The sequence below is a fragment of the Helianthus annuus genome, chromosome 17 (assembly GCF_002127325.2).
Source record: "Helianthus annuus cultivar XRQ/B chromosome 17, HanXRQr2.0-SUNRISE, whole genome shotgun sequence".
Classification (NCBI taxonomy): domain Eukaryota; kingdom Viridiplantae; phylum Streptophyta; class Magnoliopsida; order Asterales; family Asteraceae; genus Helianthus; species Helianthus annuus.
This window is the reverse complement of record NC_035449.2, coordinates 52,768,781-52,789,350: the sequence shown is the minus strand read 5'-3', so window position 1 is coordinate 52,789,350 and position 20,570 is coordinate 52,768,781. Positions and strand designations below refer to the sequence as shown.

The window sequence follows — 20,570 nt, the reverse complement described above, 5'->3', positions numbered from 1 at the left end:
ATAAACCTGTATTCGCTGCTATGCTTCTTCTCGTTTGAACACCTGTAGCAGGATCTCCCAGTATCATGTCAACTGGATGATCTCTATTTGCCCGTGTAGTAGCAACTGCATCGACTTCCAAATTGTCACCAAGGTTTGATCCAACCTCCCCCTGAATATGCTGATCCGCAAACGGATTAATGAAATCCTCCCCCTGATTGGGTTCGGGTTCATCGTCACTTGAATCAGTATCAGCAGCATCTTGAGAAGGTCCCGGAGCATCTGTTGTATCAACATTTGATCTAGGCATGAACTCGCCTTCATCATCACCAATCACTGTTTGAATCAGCTGAGACTCATCTGCATTGGAAAACTCAGGAATATTAAATGATTTAAAGACACTTTCATAATCATATAATATAGCTGGTCCACTCGTTGACTGTTGAGGTTTGTAAGAAGTGATTTCAACATTAAACACAACCTCAATTTTACCAGTTTTTAGATTAAAAACCCTTTTATTCGGTGCGCCAGGTACGTAACCTAGAAAGTAGCCCTCGTCAGCCACCTCACCGAATTTTTGTTTATCTTTATTTCGCACAATGGTGCAGGGTAATCCAAATGGTTCAAAGCCTTCTAAGTTTGGTTTCTTGTTAAACATTAATTCATGACAAGTTTTGTTAAAACGTTTAACAGTCAAAACTTTGTTTAGGACATAGCAAGCTGTATTCACAGCTTCTCCCCAGAAAAGAACTGGTAGCTTAGAATCTGAAAGCATTGTCCTAGCGGCTTCAATCAACGTCCTGTTTTTCCTCTCAGCAACTCCATTCTGTTGAGGCGTATAAGGAGCAGAATATTGATGTTCAATTCCCTTGCGAAGACAGTAGAGATCCAGAATACGATTCTTGAACTCCGTGCCATTATCACTCCTTATCCTCTTGATCTTTGCATCATGGACGTTTTCCAATTTTGTAAAAAGATCTATCAACATCTCTGCTGTCTCATCTTTTGTACCTAAAAAGAAAACCCATGAATAACGTGAGTAATCATCAGTGACAACTAAACAATAGTACTTTCCACCTATGCTCCTCACGTTCACTGGACCGAATAAATCCATGTGAAGTAATTCGTAAGGGGCATCTATGGAATTTACTGTTTTAGATTTATGAGGTTTCTTGTGTTGTTTTCCCTTTTGACATGGAAGACATTTGTCTTCCACTTGAAACCTCCGCAATGGAACCCCTCTCACTAGCTCATTTTTAACAAGATAGTTCATTTTGCGATAGTGAATATGGGCCATGCGTCTGTGCCACAACATCGATTCAGCTTCAGATGCTTTTGATAGTAAACACGCCACCACTGCAGTTGGATCCTTAGCACCCATGTCCATGACATAAGTGTCATTTCTCCTTGGCGCTCGCATGACTATCCAATCGTCCGGTATCTTCAAACCTGGTTTCAACACTAATGCTTCATTCTTGGTAAAATGGACCGAGTGACCCTTGTCGCAGACTTGTGACACGCTCATCAGATTGTGTTTAAGCTGCTCCACATAGTTCACTTTGTCCAGTGTGATCTTCCCATTGGTCACCTTTCCTCGACCTGTAATTCTACCACCTTTTGCACCCGCAAAATTCACTTGTCCTCCATCATATTCTTCAAATTCAGTCAACAACCTCGCATCCCCCGTCATGTGCCTAGAGCAGCCACTATCAACATACCACAAGTTGATAATCCTCCTTAGCAGCTCCTGCACACACCAACCAAAAGATTAGTTAGATTGGGGGACCCAAGCCTTAATGGTCTTGGGTCGTCCAAATTCACCAACCACCGGAACGTCCATCCAATATCCATTACTCCTAGCTGGAGTCTTGGATCGTAGACCTGTTGGAAATTGATTTTGACTTCCACTAGGTCTTTGGTCCTGAGGGTTCCTATGTGTGTTTGGACTATTTGACCTTTGAAAATTTTGATTTTGATACCAAGAAGCATTATAGTTATAATTTCTAAAGCCATTGTTATAAAAATTTCGACCACCATTATTTTGGTATCGATTTTGATATTGACCTTGACTTCTGAAATTATTGGTATTTTGATTGTTCATTCTTGGTGAACTGCTTCTAGGTCTCTCAAATCTGCCTGGTGGAGATCTAGGCTGAAATCTAGGTTGATTTCTTTGAAAACGAGGAACTTGTGGAGTTCCTTTTTCAGCCTTATCCTCACCAACAGCAACTGGCTCTGGTTGCTTAGGAGCAGATTTCTTTGGAGAGTTGGACTCTCTCTCCTGCTTATCACCATTCTTCTCTGGTGACTTCTCTCTCTTCCTCTCATTCACCTGTGCTTCATTCGTTTTGTTAGGACAGCAGCTAGCTACATGTCCTTTGGTGTGACATTTGAAGCATGACATCCTTTTCGAAGACTTCTTATCTGAAGCCTTTGAACTAGATTCAGGCTTTGATGATGATGGCACAGAAGGATTTGGTTTAGTTTGCTTAATTTCAGAATTTTCATTGTTTTTATTTTTAGCAAACTCTACGTTCGATTCATTTTCAATAACAGCTGTTTCGTTTTGCATGTCACTTCCTTGAACAAAACTAATCTTTTTAACAGAAGTTGAGTTTTTATTCCTAGGTTGTGAGGTTTTCGTTTTCAAAACAGGTTTGCTGTTATTATCCTTCTTGGCCTCATCTCTCTCAGACTCCTCTCCTCGACTTGCTGTGGAACTACTTGGTGCTGTTGACATAAACTTTGCTAGCTCATCTTCATCAGGTAGGAATGAATAATCATGACTAAGAGGAGGTGGGACTTCATTATAGCCTTGGAATCCCACACTAGTCTTGTCATTACTCTTCTTTAACCCACCCATCATATGTTTCATAACAAAAGTAGAATCCCTGAATTGACCCAATTTCTTTTCAAGTTCAACAATTCTGAGTTGAGCATCTGACAACTCTTTGTTTTTATCAGAAATCTCTTTTGTTTTTTCAGCCATCATGTCATGAGCTAAGTCAATGACTTGAAGTTTTTCATTTAATTTGCAGGTTACGGCTTCAAGTTCACTTTCATAACCTTTTATTTTCTTCAAGTATGACGTTTCGTTTCTTTTAGCAAAAAAGTTTGATTCTTTAATGTTAGACATTTCGCTTACCAAACTTTTGTTTTGTGCAGACAACCTGTCAACCTCACCCTGCAGTTCACGACATTTTAAACACACAGAATTAGATTTTACCTCTCCTGTTTGTTTGTCAAGGTTGGCCATTAGAGCAGCAAGCTGAGCTTGCAATTGTTTATACTTAGCATCCTTTTCCTCAGCTTCTCTTTCATATTCTGACTTTTGTTTTTCATCTTCAGCACCTGTTGTCTGATCTACCTTTACCTCAGCATCCACTTTCACTTCAGCATCCACCTTCACATCAGCATCATCTACTTTAGCTTCACCATCATCGATTGGAGTAATCTCTGCCATGAATGCTTGAGAGACATCCCCATCATTTTCTAAGTGAATGCTCCAATCATATGAACCCTCTCTTGCAGTAGAGATCAACGCCTTTGAGCTAGAGTTGTTTGATGCATTCCTGTTGTTTGAACTCTGGCTCGAATTATCTTGCTTTTGTTTCTAACATTCCCTAGCAAAGTGCCCATAACTTTGACAATTAAAGCACCTCACTTTGGTCTTGTCGAAACCAACGCTCCTTCCCACAAACTTTCTTCCTGTTCTGTTCATGAACCTTTTCACACGCCTAGAAATCATGGCCATTTGCCATTGCAAATCCATCTCTTCAAGATCATCAGGGTCAATCTGATCATAGTCTTCATCTAAAGTAGCAGGATCAGAAATCTTTCCCTGAATATAGTTTTCATAGGAAGCAACAAACGAAGTAAGTAAAGCCAGATGCTCTTCAGCAGACTTCACACTCATTGGCATTGACTTAGCACTAGTACTCTGCTTAGAAGCTGACGATTTCTTAACTCCTGATGATCCTCCTGAAGCAGCAACAAAACACACATCACCATCCTGATTCACCATAACCTGCTCATTCTCACATGATAAAAACGCAGTAGCAGAGTCGCTAGAAGCGTTGTGAGATGAAGAAGATGTAAGCCCATTGTACACTGCCGGATCTTGAACCTGATCATATCCAGTATCTTTCTTCTTCATGCTGAGCTCATAAGCTCTCAACTTTCCTACAACCTCTTCAAGCTCTTTTGTTTCATAATCTGCTTCACCCTTGATCATTAAAGTGTAGATATCCCACTTAGTAGGCAAAGCATCTAGCAGCTTGTCATTCTTCTCTACATCAGAATAGCAATCGATCTCATAATTGTCCATTTCTGACATCAGATGGTAGTAACGAGTGATGACGTCTTCAAGTGACTCATGCTTCATGTACTTGAAAACAGCAAACTGCTTCTTCAGTAGATCAATCTTGTTCTTCTTGACATCAGCATTACCAGCGTATCTTTTCTCCAAAGCATCCCACATATCCTTTGAGTTAGTGTACTTTTTGAAGGTATGTTTGATGCTATCAGGCAACGACATTTTGATTTTATTGCAGCTAAAGCTCTCTTTTCAGCTTCATACACTTTCTTATCAGCCTCATTCATGTTCACGTAGTCTGTTCTACGTCGTCTGCCCTCAAAATCATGCACTGGGTTTATGTACCCATCTTCAATACATATCCACATGCGTGCATCCTGAGATTTAATGAAGGATGTGAAGCTGTTCTTCCATGTAAGATAGTTCTCCACCTTCATCATCTTAGGAGCATTCAAGTTGGCCATGTTCGACATTTTAAACGTTGCAGACTGAGAAAACCGTACAAAATATCTCCGAAAACAGTGGTTACCAAATTACACCTTTAGAATCGTCTCGAAAAGACGAGTCCAACGATATATAATGTCAAAAACCGATTTCGGGATTTTCCAGAGTCTAACGGCGCAAACGGCGCAAACGGTTCTGTCAAACGAGGTGCAGATCAATTTCTATTTGCAAAACACTGAAAAAATTTCGACGCTTGCCAACTGAAATTCCACCACTTAATTCCTCTATTAATTTCGCTGGTTTTCACTTAATTTCGCTGGTATTGAGTTAAATTCGCTGGTCAGTTTAAGTTTGCTGGTTATTTCGCTGAAACGGCTAATTTCGCTGAAACCGTGGTAATTTCGCTGTGGAAACTAACACGATTACCAAAGTCGCCTTTGGATTTAAGTTCGCGGATGACCGAGTTAATTTAGTCCCAAATTCGCTGGTAAATATACTGGATCAGTTAAATTCGCTGGTCAGTCAGCAAATTTAATCAAATTCGCCAAATCAGTATGGAAATCCAATCTTTCCGAAATTTTGAAGATCTTATCTCCTCTCCAACACAAATCTGCAAAATCAAACAAGCAAATCAGTCAACTTTTGATGGAAATTTTTATGAAATTTATGAAGAACACGAAGAACAGTCTTCGAATCTTCAAGAAATTCAGCCAAAATTCTTCAAAACTATCAACCAAAAACAATCCTGCAAACCCTAAAACCTGCAAAACAGCAATCAAACAAAACAGAATATCAAAACAGCCAACAAAAATCAAAAATCAGAATCAAAACACACAAAAATTTCGAAAATCTCAAAACCCTAATTTTTCAGGTTTCAAATTTTCGAAAATTCTTCCTTGTTTCTGCAGCAACAATTCTGAACCGAGCAATCAAGAGCCTAATGCTCTGATACCAATTGTAGGTCCCCTTGATGTTATGGATCGTCACACAATCGTCTATCTAACCTAGAGTGCGGAATCCTCTAGATCAGATTGTAGCAGAAAACGTGTAGGAAACAGAAACAACAATTCCAATCAAACCGGGTTTTCTATTGATTATCAATCACAATGAATTACAATCAATCCAAAACCCTAACTACTCCAAATTCGTCCAAACCCTAATGTTCTCACGAATTTGCTCTCTAATAACTGTTTTGGCTGATTAACCTAAACCCTAATGTCTAACCTTGTTTATATAACACAAGGTTTACAAGTGGGCTAGGTCAAGACTCTTGGGCTGCGAATTTGGACAGGCCCAATTCGCCCCCATCACCCAATTCCTTGGGTTTAGTTAGCCCAAACATAACAACTAACTATTACAAAGCTAAACCCGCTAATTGTTTATCGTTTAACTAATTACAAGATATCCAAAGACCAAATCTAAGCTGTTGTCACAAACATGCACCAACAATAATACTCATATGAAGTAGATGGTTCACACCATTGTTCTGCATTGTAAGTATATGATGGATAAGGGTCGAAATTTTGTTCTTCATAATACTCAGACGAGGTGGGTTGTTTACACCATGGTTCCTCATAATAAGCATATGAAGGTGGAGGCTCATATCTTGGTTTCTCAAAGTATGAGTATGAAGGCTCATACCTTGGTTCATCAAAATATGCGTATGAGGGAGAAGGTTCATACCTTGGGTCTTCATAGGATGTGTATGAAGTTGACGGCTCGTACCTGGGCTTCTCATAGTAGGTGTATGAAGCTGATGGTTTAAAGAGATCACAATATTGTACCGAGTGAGGGTTACCGCAAATGGTGCAATATACTTCCCTATAATCATCCTCCTCATAGGCGTAGTTGTAATCTCCTGAGTATTGATCCATAAGAATCACTCAGCAGACCACAACGGAGTCTCGAGACCAGAAAACAAAAACAAAAAACGGAAACAGAGGCTGGACAGGCCCCGTGTTCAGTGGAAACGGCCCGTGTTCAGGTTCTGTATATGGGCGTTTTAATAAAAGTAACTAGTTTTGTGCAGCACGGGGGCGTGTTCAGTGAGCACGACCCCGTGTTTAGACTCTGTATCTGGGTGTTTTTTAAAAAAAATGTGCGGTGTGTTATAAGTTTTTATATATATTTTTAGCCCTTTTTAACACTTTAGCCAAGTTTTAAATTTATAAAACACGATATTTTACTAACACTAAACACACATATGGGCAAGTGCACCCATCGTGAACGTAGTATAGCGTTGGTAAGATACCGAGGTCATCCAAGGACACAAGAGCTTTTAGTACCGGTTTATCATCAACGTCTAATCAAATCAAAATTTTAAAAAAAGGTCTAAACATGAAAATAAAAACTAAAAATACTGAAAATAAAAATAAGACAGATAGACAAGATGAATCACTTGGATCCGACTCACCTTTAGTGTAAGCTTTGATATTTTCTGCACTTTTGCACTTTTTAAGAGATTATCTTAGTTGTAGTAGTAGGCCCCTCTTTTGAAGGTGACGTTACCCTCAACCTAGTAGTTTGAGTCAGCAAGGATACAATCCTAAAGGGTTGGATTATTGAAAGATAATTAATTAAGTTATTAATGCGTAATGTGGTAGGCCCCTCTTTTGAAGATGACGTTACCCTCGGCTAAGTGGTTTGACTCAGCAGGGAAACAATCCCAAGTAGCCGGGTTAATGTATTAATAGTAGTTTACATATGAGGGGATCAAGCTATTCGCACCCCCGCCATGCAATACCAGTGGGTATTGAAGGAGGTCATACTAAGCTTGACCCAGGTCCTTGCAGGATCTATACACTGAACAAGGCAAGAACCTTGCCAAACCATTCCCTTAACCCCCAACTAGGTAGCCAACATATCTCTATATAGACCATAGAGATATGAATGGTGTAAATCTTTTATTTTATATAGACAGTAAAATAACGCCAAGACACCACGGACAAATGATAAGGAAGTTTCACCTTCAACATAAGAAACTAGTTATTAAAGTCATTAATACAAAACCAAATAAAAAGTGTGAAAAGATTAAAAAACAAAAGTACTACACTAAATGCTTGTCTTCACCAAGTGATGTAAGAGACTTGGGCAAACAAGGCCTTTGATTGTCAGGAACTCTTACTATCAATCTTGGATCCCGAGACTACTACACACACTCTATGATGGATGATGGATGATGGTGGTGGATGCGGGTTGTGATGGTGGTGGAGTGTGGGTGAAGTGGGAGATAGGTGGTTTGCCAAGGGATGCCTTTGAAGTGAACCAAGCACCTCTATTTATAGCCTGCACAGAAGCCCGGACACAGCCCCGTGTCCAGTGGGCAAGGCCACGTGTCCATCCACTTTCTCTTTCTTCATTAATTGCAGTTTGTCTGCATTTGTTGACCACGCCCCCGTGTCCACTGGGCACGGCACCGTGTGCAGAAGCGTATATGTACTATCAAGATTTGCTTGGATTCTGCGAATCTTAGCGTTGACCACGGCCGTATAGAGGTGGGCACGCCCCCGTGTCGGGAGATAGATGCTTCTACAACTTTGTCTTTTCTGTAGACACTTGGGCACGCTCTCGTGTCCGCTGGGCACGGGGCGTGTTCAGCCTTCTGATGTCTTGTTTTTGCTTGGGAAGATGCTGTCGAGGGGTCGGGCATGCCACGTTTATTCCTTTTCTTGTATTTATGTTAGATTTAGCTGCATTTTTGCTTTTTTTTGTCCATTTGAGCTTATTTAATCCCGAAAATACAAAAGGTAGACAAAAGCACACTTTTCCAACATTAGTACTAAAAAAAGGTTTGTTTTATGCCTCATTTAATGTAATTTATATGGGGTGGATTGATATGAATTGGAAATGTTGGGGACTCAAGCTGATGAGTTTTCAAAACAGGGATTAAGGGTGTCAATTGGGTTAAACCAAAGGGACTTAAACTGACGTTTACTCTTCTGGTTAATATTAAAACACGTTTTAGAGCCAAAAACAGTGAAGCATAGAGCCGATTTTTCTATATGAATTTTATCAGGTTTTAATCAACAATAGTTTTTTTTAATTCTAGATTGAGGGAAGCAAAGAGAGCGCTGACTGATTAACATCTGTTTTGATACCACATGTTAATTAGCTCTCTGTGATAGTTGTTTGAAAAACATGATAAAAGATTGATATATGTTGCACCAGAGAGTCCAGTAATTGCAACAGAGAGGAAAGTAGAGGATTTCTCGTTAACTTCATCGAGTCCCCGTTTAGGGTGTACATTATGTGTTCTTGAAGAACATGATTTAAGAGGGGGGGGGGGGCAGGGACAAATTTCGTGAATTATTATGTTAATATAATTATATAACTTTTATCTCTCTAGCTTTTTTTTTGAAAGGTAAATTTTTTAAACACCGGCCGGCCCGGCAAAAAACCGAGAGCCCGCGCCAAAAAACTACAACGTATACAAAGTGAAATTACACCATTTTCTCCAATCTAGATTCCTATGCTTCGATCGACTTTTCAACCATAGAAAACCTAGAGACCTAACTTCCTCAAAAATCTCCCCACTATTACCATTCCAGTTTGAGAATATGTTTGCATTCCTCGCTTTCCAAATACACCAGCAAGCCACGAACATGAGACCCCGAACAGTTTCCTTAACTTTTTTGTTTCCCGGTATACTTTTGTGGAAATCCATTATGTCCTTGAATGTAAACGCGTAAAGGGGCGGAAGCCTAGCCCACCCACACAACGAATACTCACATGCCGTGAAGATGTGGTCCACCAAATCAACCCCTTCACCGCAAAGCCCACACTCATCCGAGTTGATCCGAATGTTTCTTCTACAAAGAGCTTGTCTCGTCGGGATCCGGTCGAGCCCCGCCCTCCACATAAGAATATTACATTTAGCAGGAACCCAACTACATCTCTTAAATGAAACGTATTGCTCCATCCCTAAGGTGCTGTTTGTTTTTTCAGAGGTAAAACGTCTGCAGTCTGCGGACCACATCTGCAGACATCTGCAGCTGAAGAGGTGGACCAAATCTCTGCAGTCTGCAAGAAGAAGATTGTTTGTTTTTTAACTTCTGCAAACTTTAATCATACTACATACACCAAACTTTAATCAAACGATTCATCAAGTTTAATCAACCTACATACACCAAACTTTAATCATACTACATACACCAAACTTTAATCAAACAATTCATCTAGTTGAACATCTATTTTCCATAAAATTATAAACTAACACTTAACAAAAGAATTTTTGACAAACGATTACATGAAAATTATAAAAGAACAAACAATTAAACTAAAAACAAACAATAGAAAAACAATTTTTTGACAAAAAATATAAAAGAACTTACCTGTGAAGGTCGACTTAAGGTAGAGGTCGACTAGAGGTGGAGGTCGCCGGAGGTGGTGGTCGCCGGAGGTGGAGGTGCGGCTGGAGGTGGAGGTCGGCTGGAGGTGGAGGTGCGGCTGGAGTGGAGGTGCGGCTAGAGGTGGAGGTCGACTGGAGGTGGGGGTGGAGCAGGTGACGGCTGGAGAACCAAGCTAGGGTTTGGAGTTTGTGTTTTGGAGGTCGATTGGGGAAGAAGATGCAGGTCGGCTATGGAGGTGGTCGATTGGGGAAGAAGATGCAGGTCTGCTATGGAGGTTTCGCTGGAGGTCGCTTGGAGTATCCTAGGGTTTCGAGGTGTTTTGAAAGAGCAGAGTGTCTAGAAGAGGTGAGGCAATGTCTGTTTGGGGAAGAGGTGGGGAAGAGGATTTTTTAATGAAATCACTTCTAAAAAACAAACAAGCTGCAGACTCAAACGTCTGTGCGTGATCTGCGTGGGGCAGACATAAGAGGTTCTGAACTACTTTTCATAAAAAACAAACACCACCTAAGTCTTTCACAGCCAACACTTTTATCTCTCTAGCTATCTCTCCTTATATACACTAGGGCAAAATGCTTAATTAGTTAATAAGGGTAATTATGTCTATTCAACTAATCTAATAAAAAATAATTATGTTATAATCAATTATATAATATAAATAACAACGATGATCAAAAATAAATATATTTATTCTTACATTTCATATATATAGTTGTTTTACATTTTGGGTATTATATATTTATACAAGAATGCAGTTTTTACTTTATGTCTCATCTTAAGTAAATACCGTAATTTTTGTCTTAAAAGTGTAGCTGATATCTTTCAAACTTTATTTGACAAGACTAATATATTAACTTGTGCATTTAAAAATTACTGTTTTAAAAAAATTATATTAATATCTATATATCGTTCCCAAGATTACCTTTCATTTTATGAGATCACATGTAACATTTTTATGTGGAGGGCGACGATGGATGGTATCCCACGCTATTGGCTTTGCGTAATCGGAATTGCTACAGTGGCAATATCACTTGCTGCTTACGCGAAGACGGAGATGAAACTACGGAGCACCTCCTTTGTTTGTGCAGAATCACTTCGATAGTCTGGAGCAAGGTTAATGTTTGGTGCAAGGTGAGTCCGTTCTTGTTTTTTTCGGTTAGAGATATAGTGGAGACTTATGAGTTTTGTAAGGTCAGGAATAAAGCTAGAGAAGCGATTCAAGGTATTATGATAGTTACGTCAAGTTTGGAAGTGAAGGCTGAGGAGATCTTCCAAAGTGTCAAGTCGCTCGGCTTTTTATTGTACAGGAATCGGTCTAAAAACATGTTGGTGTCGTGGGATAGCTGGTGTAAATTTGATCTCATGTAGTCGTGTGTTGTCTTGTGTTGTTGTTATGCCGCCCTTTTTGGGTCTGTGAATAAAAGTTACCAATCGAAATTTATATATATATATATATATATAGGGTGGAGTTATTGTAAAAAAGACCAAAAGTGTGAGAAAGTTAAGAAAGAATCTCAACCATTAGATCTAAATTAATTGAAAAGGGAATGATTGTAAATGCACTAACAAATTCAAATATGGTAATCCTTGATTTAAGGATTTGGAGAGAGAAAATCCTTGATTTAAGGAATTATAACCGTCCATAACATCATTCATTTTAAATTTTTTTTTTGCATCATTCACAGAATCAGAGCATGTTCATGACATGGTGTTTTAAAAAAATTTCTAGTTCAATTCATGGTGTTTTTACAAAATAATATAACACCATTCAGTAAACAAAAAACACCATTCAGAAATAAAATAACACCATTCAGAAATAAAAAACACCATCCAGTAAACAAAAAATAACATCATTCAGTAAACAAAATAACACCATTCAGTAAATAATATAACACCATTCAGTACAAGAATATAACACCATTCAGTAAATAAATATAACACCATTCAGAAAAAGAAAAAAAACACCATTCAGAAACAAAATAACACCATTCAGAAAAGAATAACACCATTCAGTAAAAAATAACACCATTCAGTAAAAAATAACATCATTCAGTAAAAAAATAACACCATTCATAAAAGATAACACCATTCAGTAAAAAATAACACCATTCAGTAAAAAATAACACCATTCAATAATCCTTACATCTTTGTATCATCTTCTTCTCCGCTGCCGGCACCACCACTGCCGGTCCGCCACCGCCGTCGTCGAACACAACCACCCGACAGTAAAATCTCATGGTTCCCAACCGCCGCCGTCATCTAACCCAACCACCCGCCGTCATCGAACCCAACCACTGCCGGTCCGCCACCGCCGTCGTCGACCACCACTGCCGGTCCGCTTCCGATTGATGTTTGATCTTCCAATTGATGTTTGATCTTCGTATTGATGTTTGATCTTCAGATTCGTGATGTTTGCAGGGATTATGTTCTGAATATGGAAGAAGAAAGAGAGAGAAAGAGGAAAATTAGGAACGTATGATAGAGAGAGAACGAAATTGCAGGGATTTTGGATTGAATTGATTTACAAAATGAAGATAAAAAGACACAATTGCCCCTAGATATTTCAATTCAATCAAAATTAATATAAATATTTTACATTTTGGTCCCTATTGATTTCAACCATTAGATCAAAAGATCTAATGATTGAGATTCTTTCTTACCTTTCTCACAGTTTGGGCCTTTTTTACAGGATCCTAACTCTCTCTCTCTCTCTATATATATATATATATATATAGGGTTGAGTTCATTTCAGAACTCTAAATAACTACAGAACTTTCAGAACTCCTAATAAACAATCATTTTATATATAAGTTTTTGTATTCAGGATCTTTTTATCATCTATTATATGTATTTCTTTGATTACATACATGTTAAAAGTAGTTTACGTATGTTTAATTGCCAAAATTATATATATATGTTGTCATAACTAATTACATATATGTAAAAAAACTAGTTTACATATGTGTAATTATAAAATTACATATAAAAAATGATAAAATTACTCTTAACATGTATGTAATCGTAAAAATACACATAATAAATGATAAAATTATCTTAAACATAAAAAATTATAAATAAAAAAATTGTTTATTAAGAGTTCTGTGAGTTCTATAAATATTTATGATTCTGAAATGATTCTGACCCTCTATATATATATATATTGGACAACAACATTTACTATAATTTATTTACTCGTACTTGTATTTTAAGTATTTCGACATTAATGGTGGAAGGGGGGTCAACATTTTGACATACAAGTTTGGTTACATTTGCAGGAGACAACATTGAAGTTTGCAACCCTTATCAATACTCTTGATGAAGGCATTATTTTCAAGACCTTATTAAAACCCAGACCTATATTTAATTATGTAATCAATGTAACACGTAAACCAACTTCCATATTTCCCCAATAAAACTTGTCAATTATTGCAAGTGATATAATATGCATGCCAAATTTTTTCCAAGTGTTTATTTGTTTAAAAAATCAATATTTAAGAATATTTTTATCAACAAGAAGTTATACTTGAATAAATCATAGATTCATGTCAAATTTTAGCGTCAGAAACTCACAAAATTGCTTATGGTCGCCATTCAGCCAGAAGTGTCACCGGGCCGTGTAGAAAGTGGTAGCATATTAAACCATCAAACATCTAATTAACCTCTTGTTTGGTTGAAGGAGCTTGAAACTTTTAGGTTAGGAGCTTGAAGTTTTTGGTTGAACGCTCCTGCTAGTAGCGTTTAGAAGGAGCTACAAGCTTTTAGGCAAAAAATGATCACTATTATAATAAACTTTTTAACGCACAAACTTTTTAAATTTTTAGTTATGTCCATTTTGATCATTTTATACATTTTATTAAAAGCTTCAGCTACTCTGTCAAACACCAAATATATCTAAAAAGCTACAGATACCAGCTATCAGCTACCAACTTCCGGCCACTAGTCACCAGCTACTTTTTCCAAACATACCCTATATCCGTAATTGCAAGAACAATGTGCCATCATCCCATTTGCATACCATCATGATATACAGTAACATATACATCAATTAATCACTAATGATTTTGAACGAAAATTAGTAAGGTTTTTAGGAGCTTCTAGTTTTAAGCTTTTAAGAAAAAGCTACTACTCAATAAAAGGTCTTGTTTGATTGAAGGAGCTTTAAGCTTTTAGGTTAGGAGTTTGAAACTTTTGGTTGAACGCTACTACTAGTAGCGTTTAGAAGAAGCTACAAGCTTTTAGGGAAAAATGACTATTTTAACCGCTAAAAATAAGGAACTTTTTAATGCACCAACTTTCTAAATTTTTAATTATGTCCATTTTGGTCATTTTATACATTTTATTAAAAGCTTCAGCTACTCTATCAAACACCAAATATATCTTAAAAGTTACAGCTACTATACCAGCTACCACCACCACCTACCAGCCACCAGCTACTTTTGCCAAACATAAGGTTTTTTTTATTGGGTATGAGCTTTTTCTTAAAAGCTTAAAGTTAGAAACTTCTAAAAGCTCCATGTCAAACATACCCGAAGTAGATATGCATTCGACATTAAAGTGACATCGTGTATTTTAGACAATGACACTATAAATAAATTGAAATAAATTATGTTGACTTGACACAGTTATGCTTAAATTAATGTTTTGTGTATGTTTCTTGAATCAATCAGAAGTGTAAGGAAAATTGGAACTAGATCAAGTGAGTATGGGGTGAGTTTTATTGAATCACTGTTTCTTATTGAACATGAAATGCAAAGTTTTTAAGAAAGAATAAAACATTGTCATGTAATCTTGATAGGGTTTCAGAAAATTTTGAAGTTGTGTTAGGATTTTAGCATGAATCGATTTGAGACATTATGTACGCAATTATCATCGCGTGTAATTCTTGATCTCACATTATTACGAGAAATTTAATCTATCTCGCTAATTCGAACTAATTCATAAACACCGGAACATAATGACCCTGAATAAAAAGTTACATTTTTGTTAAGGATCTTTATATTTATAACGTAAAATATATTTAAATTTAAAAATAACTTTTTCTTTATGTTTATGATTAAGAAACGACTTATAGTAATTTTGAACGAGTCAAAAGTTGAAGTAGGAGAAAGTGGATTAGCCAAAGTTGGAGGCAATGATGTTGGTGGGAAGTGGTAGGGGTGTAAAGTGACAATTTGACAAAAGATGGTGGGTGTTGAGTGGCCATAGCAGCAGGCTTTTCTCCTCTTCACGCCTGCAGAATCTAAGAATCTCCATTGGAGTCGCCAAGGGTGAAATTCAAAATTTGTGTATGTTGGCGTGCTCCATTTCGGCCCCCCATATTTTCACTTTTTTCCTTTTTTGGCCCTTTTCATTGTTTTTCTTAGTTTTCCATATATTCTCTTTAAACTAAGATTGTACAAAAACATGATTTTTCAAAAGTTAAAAAATGGCTTTATAATAGGGAACAAGTTGGGGACAAAGTGTGTCTAAGTATCCCTCGCTCAGATGCTATGTGACTCGTACTAATATACACTTTGAAGGTTACAAAACTTAATATATATCCCATAAATACATTTTAACTATATAAAAAGGATTAACTAGTATGTAAAATTATTTTATGTCATGGGATATTTCTTGAAAGGCTAATTATTGATGGATTTTTGTGCAGTTGATATCTATTTAAACATGTGTTGTAATTTGTATCATTTAGTATAAATAATAAGATAGTATGAGCCTATAACTTAGGTGAACATATAATCATGTATCTATTTCGACTCGCCTACATGACTTAATTCACTATCTTATGTCTTATTTGAATCAATAAAATTATACATGCAACAATATTCACCATCATCTTACGCTTGAGTCCCATACATAACTTATTATATATACTTCTAATTTGCAACACTAAAAGGCATAACAGGGTTGTACTTTGTGCATTACTGATGTTCAAAGCATTTGGTATTTGTACTTTTGGTTTTTAGATTTGTAAACTCTTTTGGGCTGACAAGCTAAATCTCCATTTAGCCCTCCTCACCATCAACGATAGAGAGAGAAGAGAGAACGGAGGAAGGGCCGCTGCCAACGGTTGTGATTCACGACGGGGATGCGACGCTCATAACAGCGGTGGATTTCAGAAAAAAAGAGAAAGCGGACGGAGCACTGGTTAGGGTTTCCACAATCCGCTATCCGTTCACCAGTATCATCCCTCCGATAGCACTCTAGAAACGGTGGTTTATTGGGTAACAAATAAGAGGGTTATGTATCTCAGAACAGAGAGATGACGGTGATGATTCAGATATCGGGATTCCGGCGAGGTCTAGCAAACCCTCCAGTCACAAAACAAAAACTTATGTAAGATTTAAGATGATACTTACATAATTGACTGGATGGCCGGTCGGATACACTAAGCAAAGAGAGAAGATGGCCGGTTGGATACACAACTTGGCGGACCCCTGTTTCCGAAGACGACGAAAGCCGCTGCAAATTTGACTGTTAATTTCATGTGGTTCATCTTAGTGATATTGCTACCTTAGACCCTAGAAATCGTCTTTACTGTCGAATAGTAGTCCTGCTTGCTGTCGTTGTGATAGTTGCTCGAAGCCAGGAAGGAACATTGGGGTACAAATTCCTAGAGGATAAAGTGTTATTATTGGGTCTAGAGTGTTAATTTTATCGGTTTAGTGTTTTTAGAAATAATGATTATGAATGGTGATAATTTTTTAGCCAAATCAATCTTTAAGTATTGCTACCACAGACCGTAGATATCCTCTTTACTTCTGACTTTTTTACATATTATTGATCATGTTTGTTGCAGCATGTTATCAATGCTATTGGAAAAATCAACTTGGTGGTCTAATTTTTGTTTTCACCATTGTACTTTGTGCGTATTTGCTTTTTGAATTTATTTTGTAATCTTACATCTGGTTTATGCATGTTTGTTTAAGTTTGGTTGTTGGTTTTGTTGTATCGTCTTAATTTTAGGTGTGGGTGGTGCTGTCGGTTTTCCATTGCTTTCGCATTTGTAAGTCTGTGGTTGTCTTTTTCGGTTTCTCTTTCACTTTGCATTGATGGTTTTGGTTAATTTATTTTTGTTACAGGTGGTCGATTTAAAGTGGTTGACTTGAAAGCCATTGTCTGTATCGTGTTTCTGAGGTTTGTCTATCTCTTACTGATAACGTCTAGAGATTATAATAAGTAAATGCTTCGTAATATAAAGGGCACCATCCTTTTTTAGTTGACAAAAACAGAAAGTTAATCAAGTTTAGATTAAAGAACTGTTAAAGCCAGATTCTTTATGCTTTATTATATATATTGAATGAAAAATAAGAACTACTATTTTTATGGTTTTATTATAATAATAATAATAATAATAATAATAATAATAATAATAATAATAATAATAATAATAATAATAATAATAATGAAAATGTAATAATGATATAACATGACTGCATCTGTGCATAATGATATACCAGATGTATATTATTCGAAACTTGCTTCATGATTGAGATGAAAAAACAATGAATTGAATAAGGGGTTAAAATGAATATAAAAGAACATGTGTAAATTGTTAACTATGGATCATTAAAGAGGGGGAGTTATTAAAATAGCCATGTTAACTACCAATTTTACTAAACTAAATATTCACTAAGATGAAATTGTTTTTCAAAAAAAATATTCACTAAGATACTTTTTAACCAATTGCTTTATGATGCTTATGCTTCATTCTTTTTTACCAAACTATGTATCGAACTATTTCTTGAACTAGCTTGCTGGCGTTAGTTTCACCTATTTGAATTAAATATAATTGTTTGATAATCTTGAATTGTAATTTGCATAAGTTTAGGGGTTGCTAACCTTCAGATCTAAATTCATTTTAGCTGGCTGCAACTAAAAGGGATGGATGATATATTGGCAAGTGTGTGAAGGTTTTAGAAATGAGTGGCCTAAAGCTTTTACATTGAACCAGATTAAGGTATGTTTATTAGCACATATTATTATATTTTGTTTTAGTTTAAATGAATATTTATGTCTTGCCACTGCAGCTGCTGACAACAATCTCTACTGTTGTTGATCTCAACTACCTGGAGAAAGCGATCACATAATTTATCGTAAATGTGGCAGACGGGAGGCGCGTATCGTTCAGCTTGTAGGAGAAAAAAAGGTTGCTCAAACTTGTGGTATGTTTTCTTTCATACCACATACCTTCTACATTGTGAATAAACTATAGCCTATTGATAACCTTCATTAAATTAGAGTTGTTCACTTTGCAATGAAAATTATAGTTTGAACTGCTAACTACAGTTTTGGGATATGGGAAACAAAACTGGGTTGGTTGGGTTGCCCAGACCAGCCAAACTAGCCTAAAGAGTTTGGAAAAAAAGTGGCAAAGGAAAATGGTTAGGTTTGTTGGGTCAGTCGGACCTGCCAAACCAACCTTAAATCGTGGATTGTACCGTATAGATATCTTACCGGCTGACCAATCCATAAAGATGGTTTGGTTGGTTACAACTATTTATAAAGACACTACTTCGAATTACAGGATGAATCCCAGGATTTGTACAAAAGGAAACACTTGAGAGAGTTGGCTATTCTAAAGAACCTTCGATGGCACAACACGCAACCAAGAGGCAGTGTGTCTCCTTTTGGTTCCAACAGAATAAAACGTGCCAAAACCAGGTTCCGAGGAACCCGACATCGTACTCGGGCTACTTTAAAACTACAGATGAAAGAAGGGTTACTCAGACTTTAGTAATAGTTACTGTATTTATTCGTCATCAACCTGTATTTATTAGTGTATACAATTATTTATATAGCGTTGTACTTATAGTTGTTACTCGGATTTTGATGACGAAAGAAGTATGATAAGCTTAAACAAAACTGGTATGAATCTGATCAATTGCACGCCAATTTCGTTGCCCGCGGCGCAACGCGCGCGGGTCACTTTTCTAGTTATTATATAACTTAAAGCATAATGTTGGTACTTTTTACATAAGTGTCCCTTTTATAACTTTCACATAAATTGTCCCTTACATAAGTGTTTCTTTCTTTTTGTAGATTTTACACAAATAGTCCCTTCTTTTTTTTCACTAATTACACCCTTAACTTTTGAGAAATGCAGTTTTAACCTCTACATTATCACTCCATTTTACAACTCTTTCAAATTTTGGTCTATGCATCAACGTAAACATTATTAGGAACAAGTCATGTCAAATATAATACATTTTCGTGCTTATTTTATGTACGTTTCAGATTCGTCAACGTGTCGCCATAAATTTAGTTATGAATCGAATGAGATCAGATATAATACATTTTGTATAAATTCGAGTTACTTAACGTTTCAACTCCACCACAACGCACTAGGGGTGAAATTTCAACACTTGATTATGCTTTTTTTATACGTTTCCTATGTATGAGTCGGGTCACATGTAAATACGTTATGATTGTACAATATAAATTCTATTACTTTACATTTTGTTCCAACTTCAATGCTATTGAGTTAAATAGGATACGTAAAAACACATGTTTTCATATGGTTAACGCATCACATAATGCCTGAACTAATTCGTTCGATGTTTACAATGTACCCGCGTAGCAACGCGCGCGGATCTAATTACTGGTATACATTAAAATGCATTTTATGCTCCAGTTTAATTTTGCTATATAAACCGATCTCTATGTGCCAACACATATCGAGAGGAGATATTGTTACTATTGTTTTAGTCAAAAGTGTAATAAATAGAAGTAGAGGGACTAAATATATAGAAATTGTAATAAGTATCGATTGGATATTTGCCTTCAGGTAGGTCAACAAGTTCCCACACCTTAAGCTTTCTAAATTGAGACAATTCTTCTTGCATAGCCTGTACCCAACTGGAATCCTGAATGGCGTCTTCGATGTCACATGGTACTGACTATGAGAGAAATGCATCATACAATCCTTGATTAATAATACCTGTCGGACTCCGTGTGCGTACTCCTTCTTCAACTGAACCAGTGACGTTTTCCAGAGGATGGAAATTGCGATTGGTTTTGTAGCTTGCATTTGGTTGTGTTTCAACTTGTTCTTGCATGTTTGTAAGGTGTTCGTTAGGAATAATATCTGATGAGCTTTGATCTGGAACTGGATCATTCATATTCGCCTGTGAGGAAGAAGCATTGTTTGAAGATGCATTCTCAGCCGAAGTGTCACCATTAACTTCTGCTAGAGGATCGATCGAATCTGCGGCAAAAGGGGTGAAACGAGTGGTGAATGGTGTGAAGCAAATGGCTGAAGTGTCAAACACTTCTTCAATTTGAGTGGTTTCTAGAGGTTTAGGTTAGAAATGAGTTCAGGAACCGGAAAGTCGAAAGTGTTGAAGATGACATCTACGTCATAAAACCAATCAGGAGGGCTTCCGGTGTTAGTGTAGTTCCTTTCTTGAAAGTCCACGTAGTATAACTCAATCACCATCTTGGTCCTTCTGTTGTAAACTCTATACGCCTTCTAAGTCGATGAATAGCCC

General features: G+C 37.0%; 1 protein-coding gene and 1 long non-coding RNA gene across 5 annotated transcripts; one reads left to right on the top strand and one right to left on the bottom strand.

The window, feature by feature from the left end:
* Positions 1–9,155: 9,155 nt before the first annotated feature.
* On the bottom strand, positions 9,156–9,656 carry LOC110924227. The gene has a single exon (XM_022168259.1). The coding sequence runs from the start codon at positions 9,654–9,656 to the stop codon at positions 9,156–9,158; it is 501 nt and encodes a 166-aa protein (XP_022023951.1).
* Positions 9,657–16,046: 6,390 nt separating this feature from the next.
* LOC110922486 lies at positions 16,047–18,945 on the top strand. Of its 4 annotated transcripts, XR_002583189.2 has the most exons (7): positions 16,047–16,683; positions 16,880–16,945; positions 17,047–17,086; positions 17,163–17,217; positions 17,946–18,040; positions 18,111–18,245; positions 18,608–18,945. It is a non-coding gene; the product is annotated as an uncharacterized LOC110922486 (long non-coding RNA). The 4 variants fall into 4 exon arrangements; XR_004887036.1 differs by lacking the exon at positions 16,880–16,945 and having other exon boundaries at positions 16,051–16,683; XR_004887035.1 differs by having other exon boundaries at positions 16,051–16,945.
* The last annotated feature ends 1,625 nt before the right edge of the window (positions 18,946–20,570 follow it).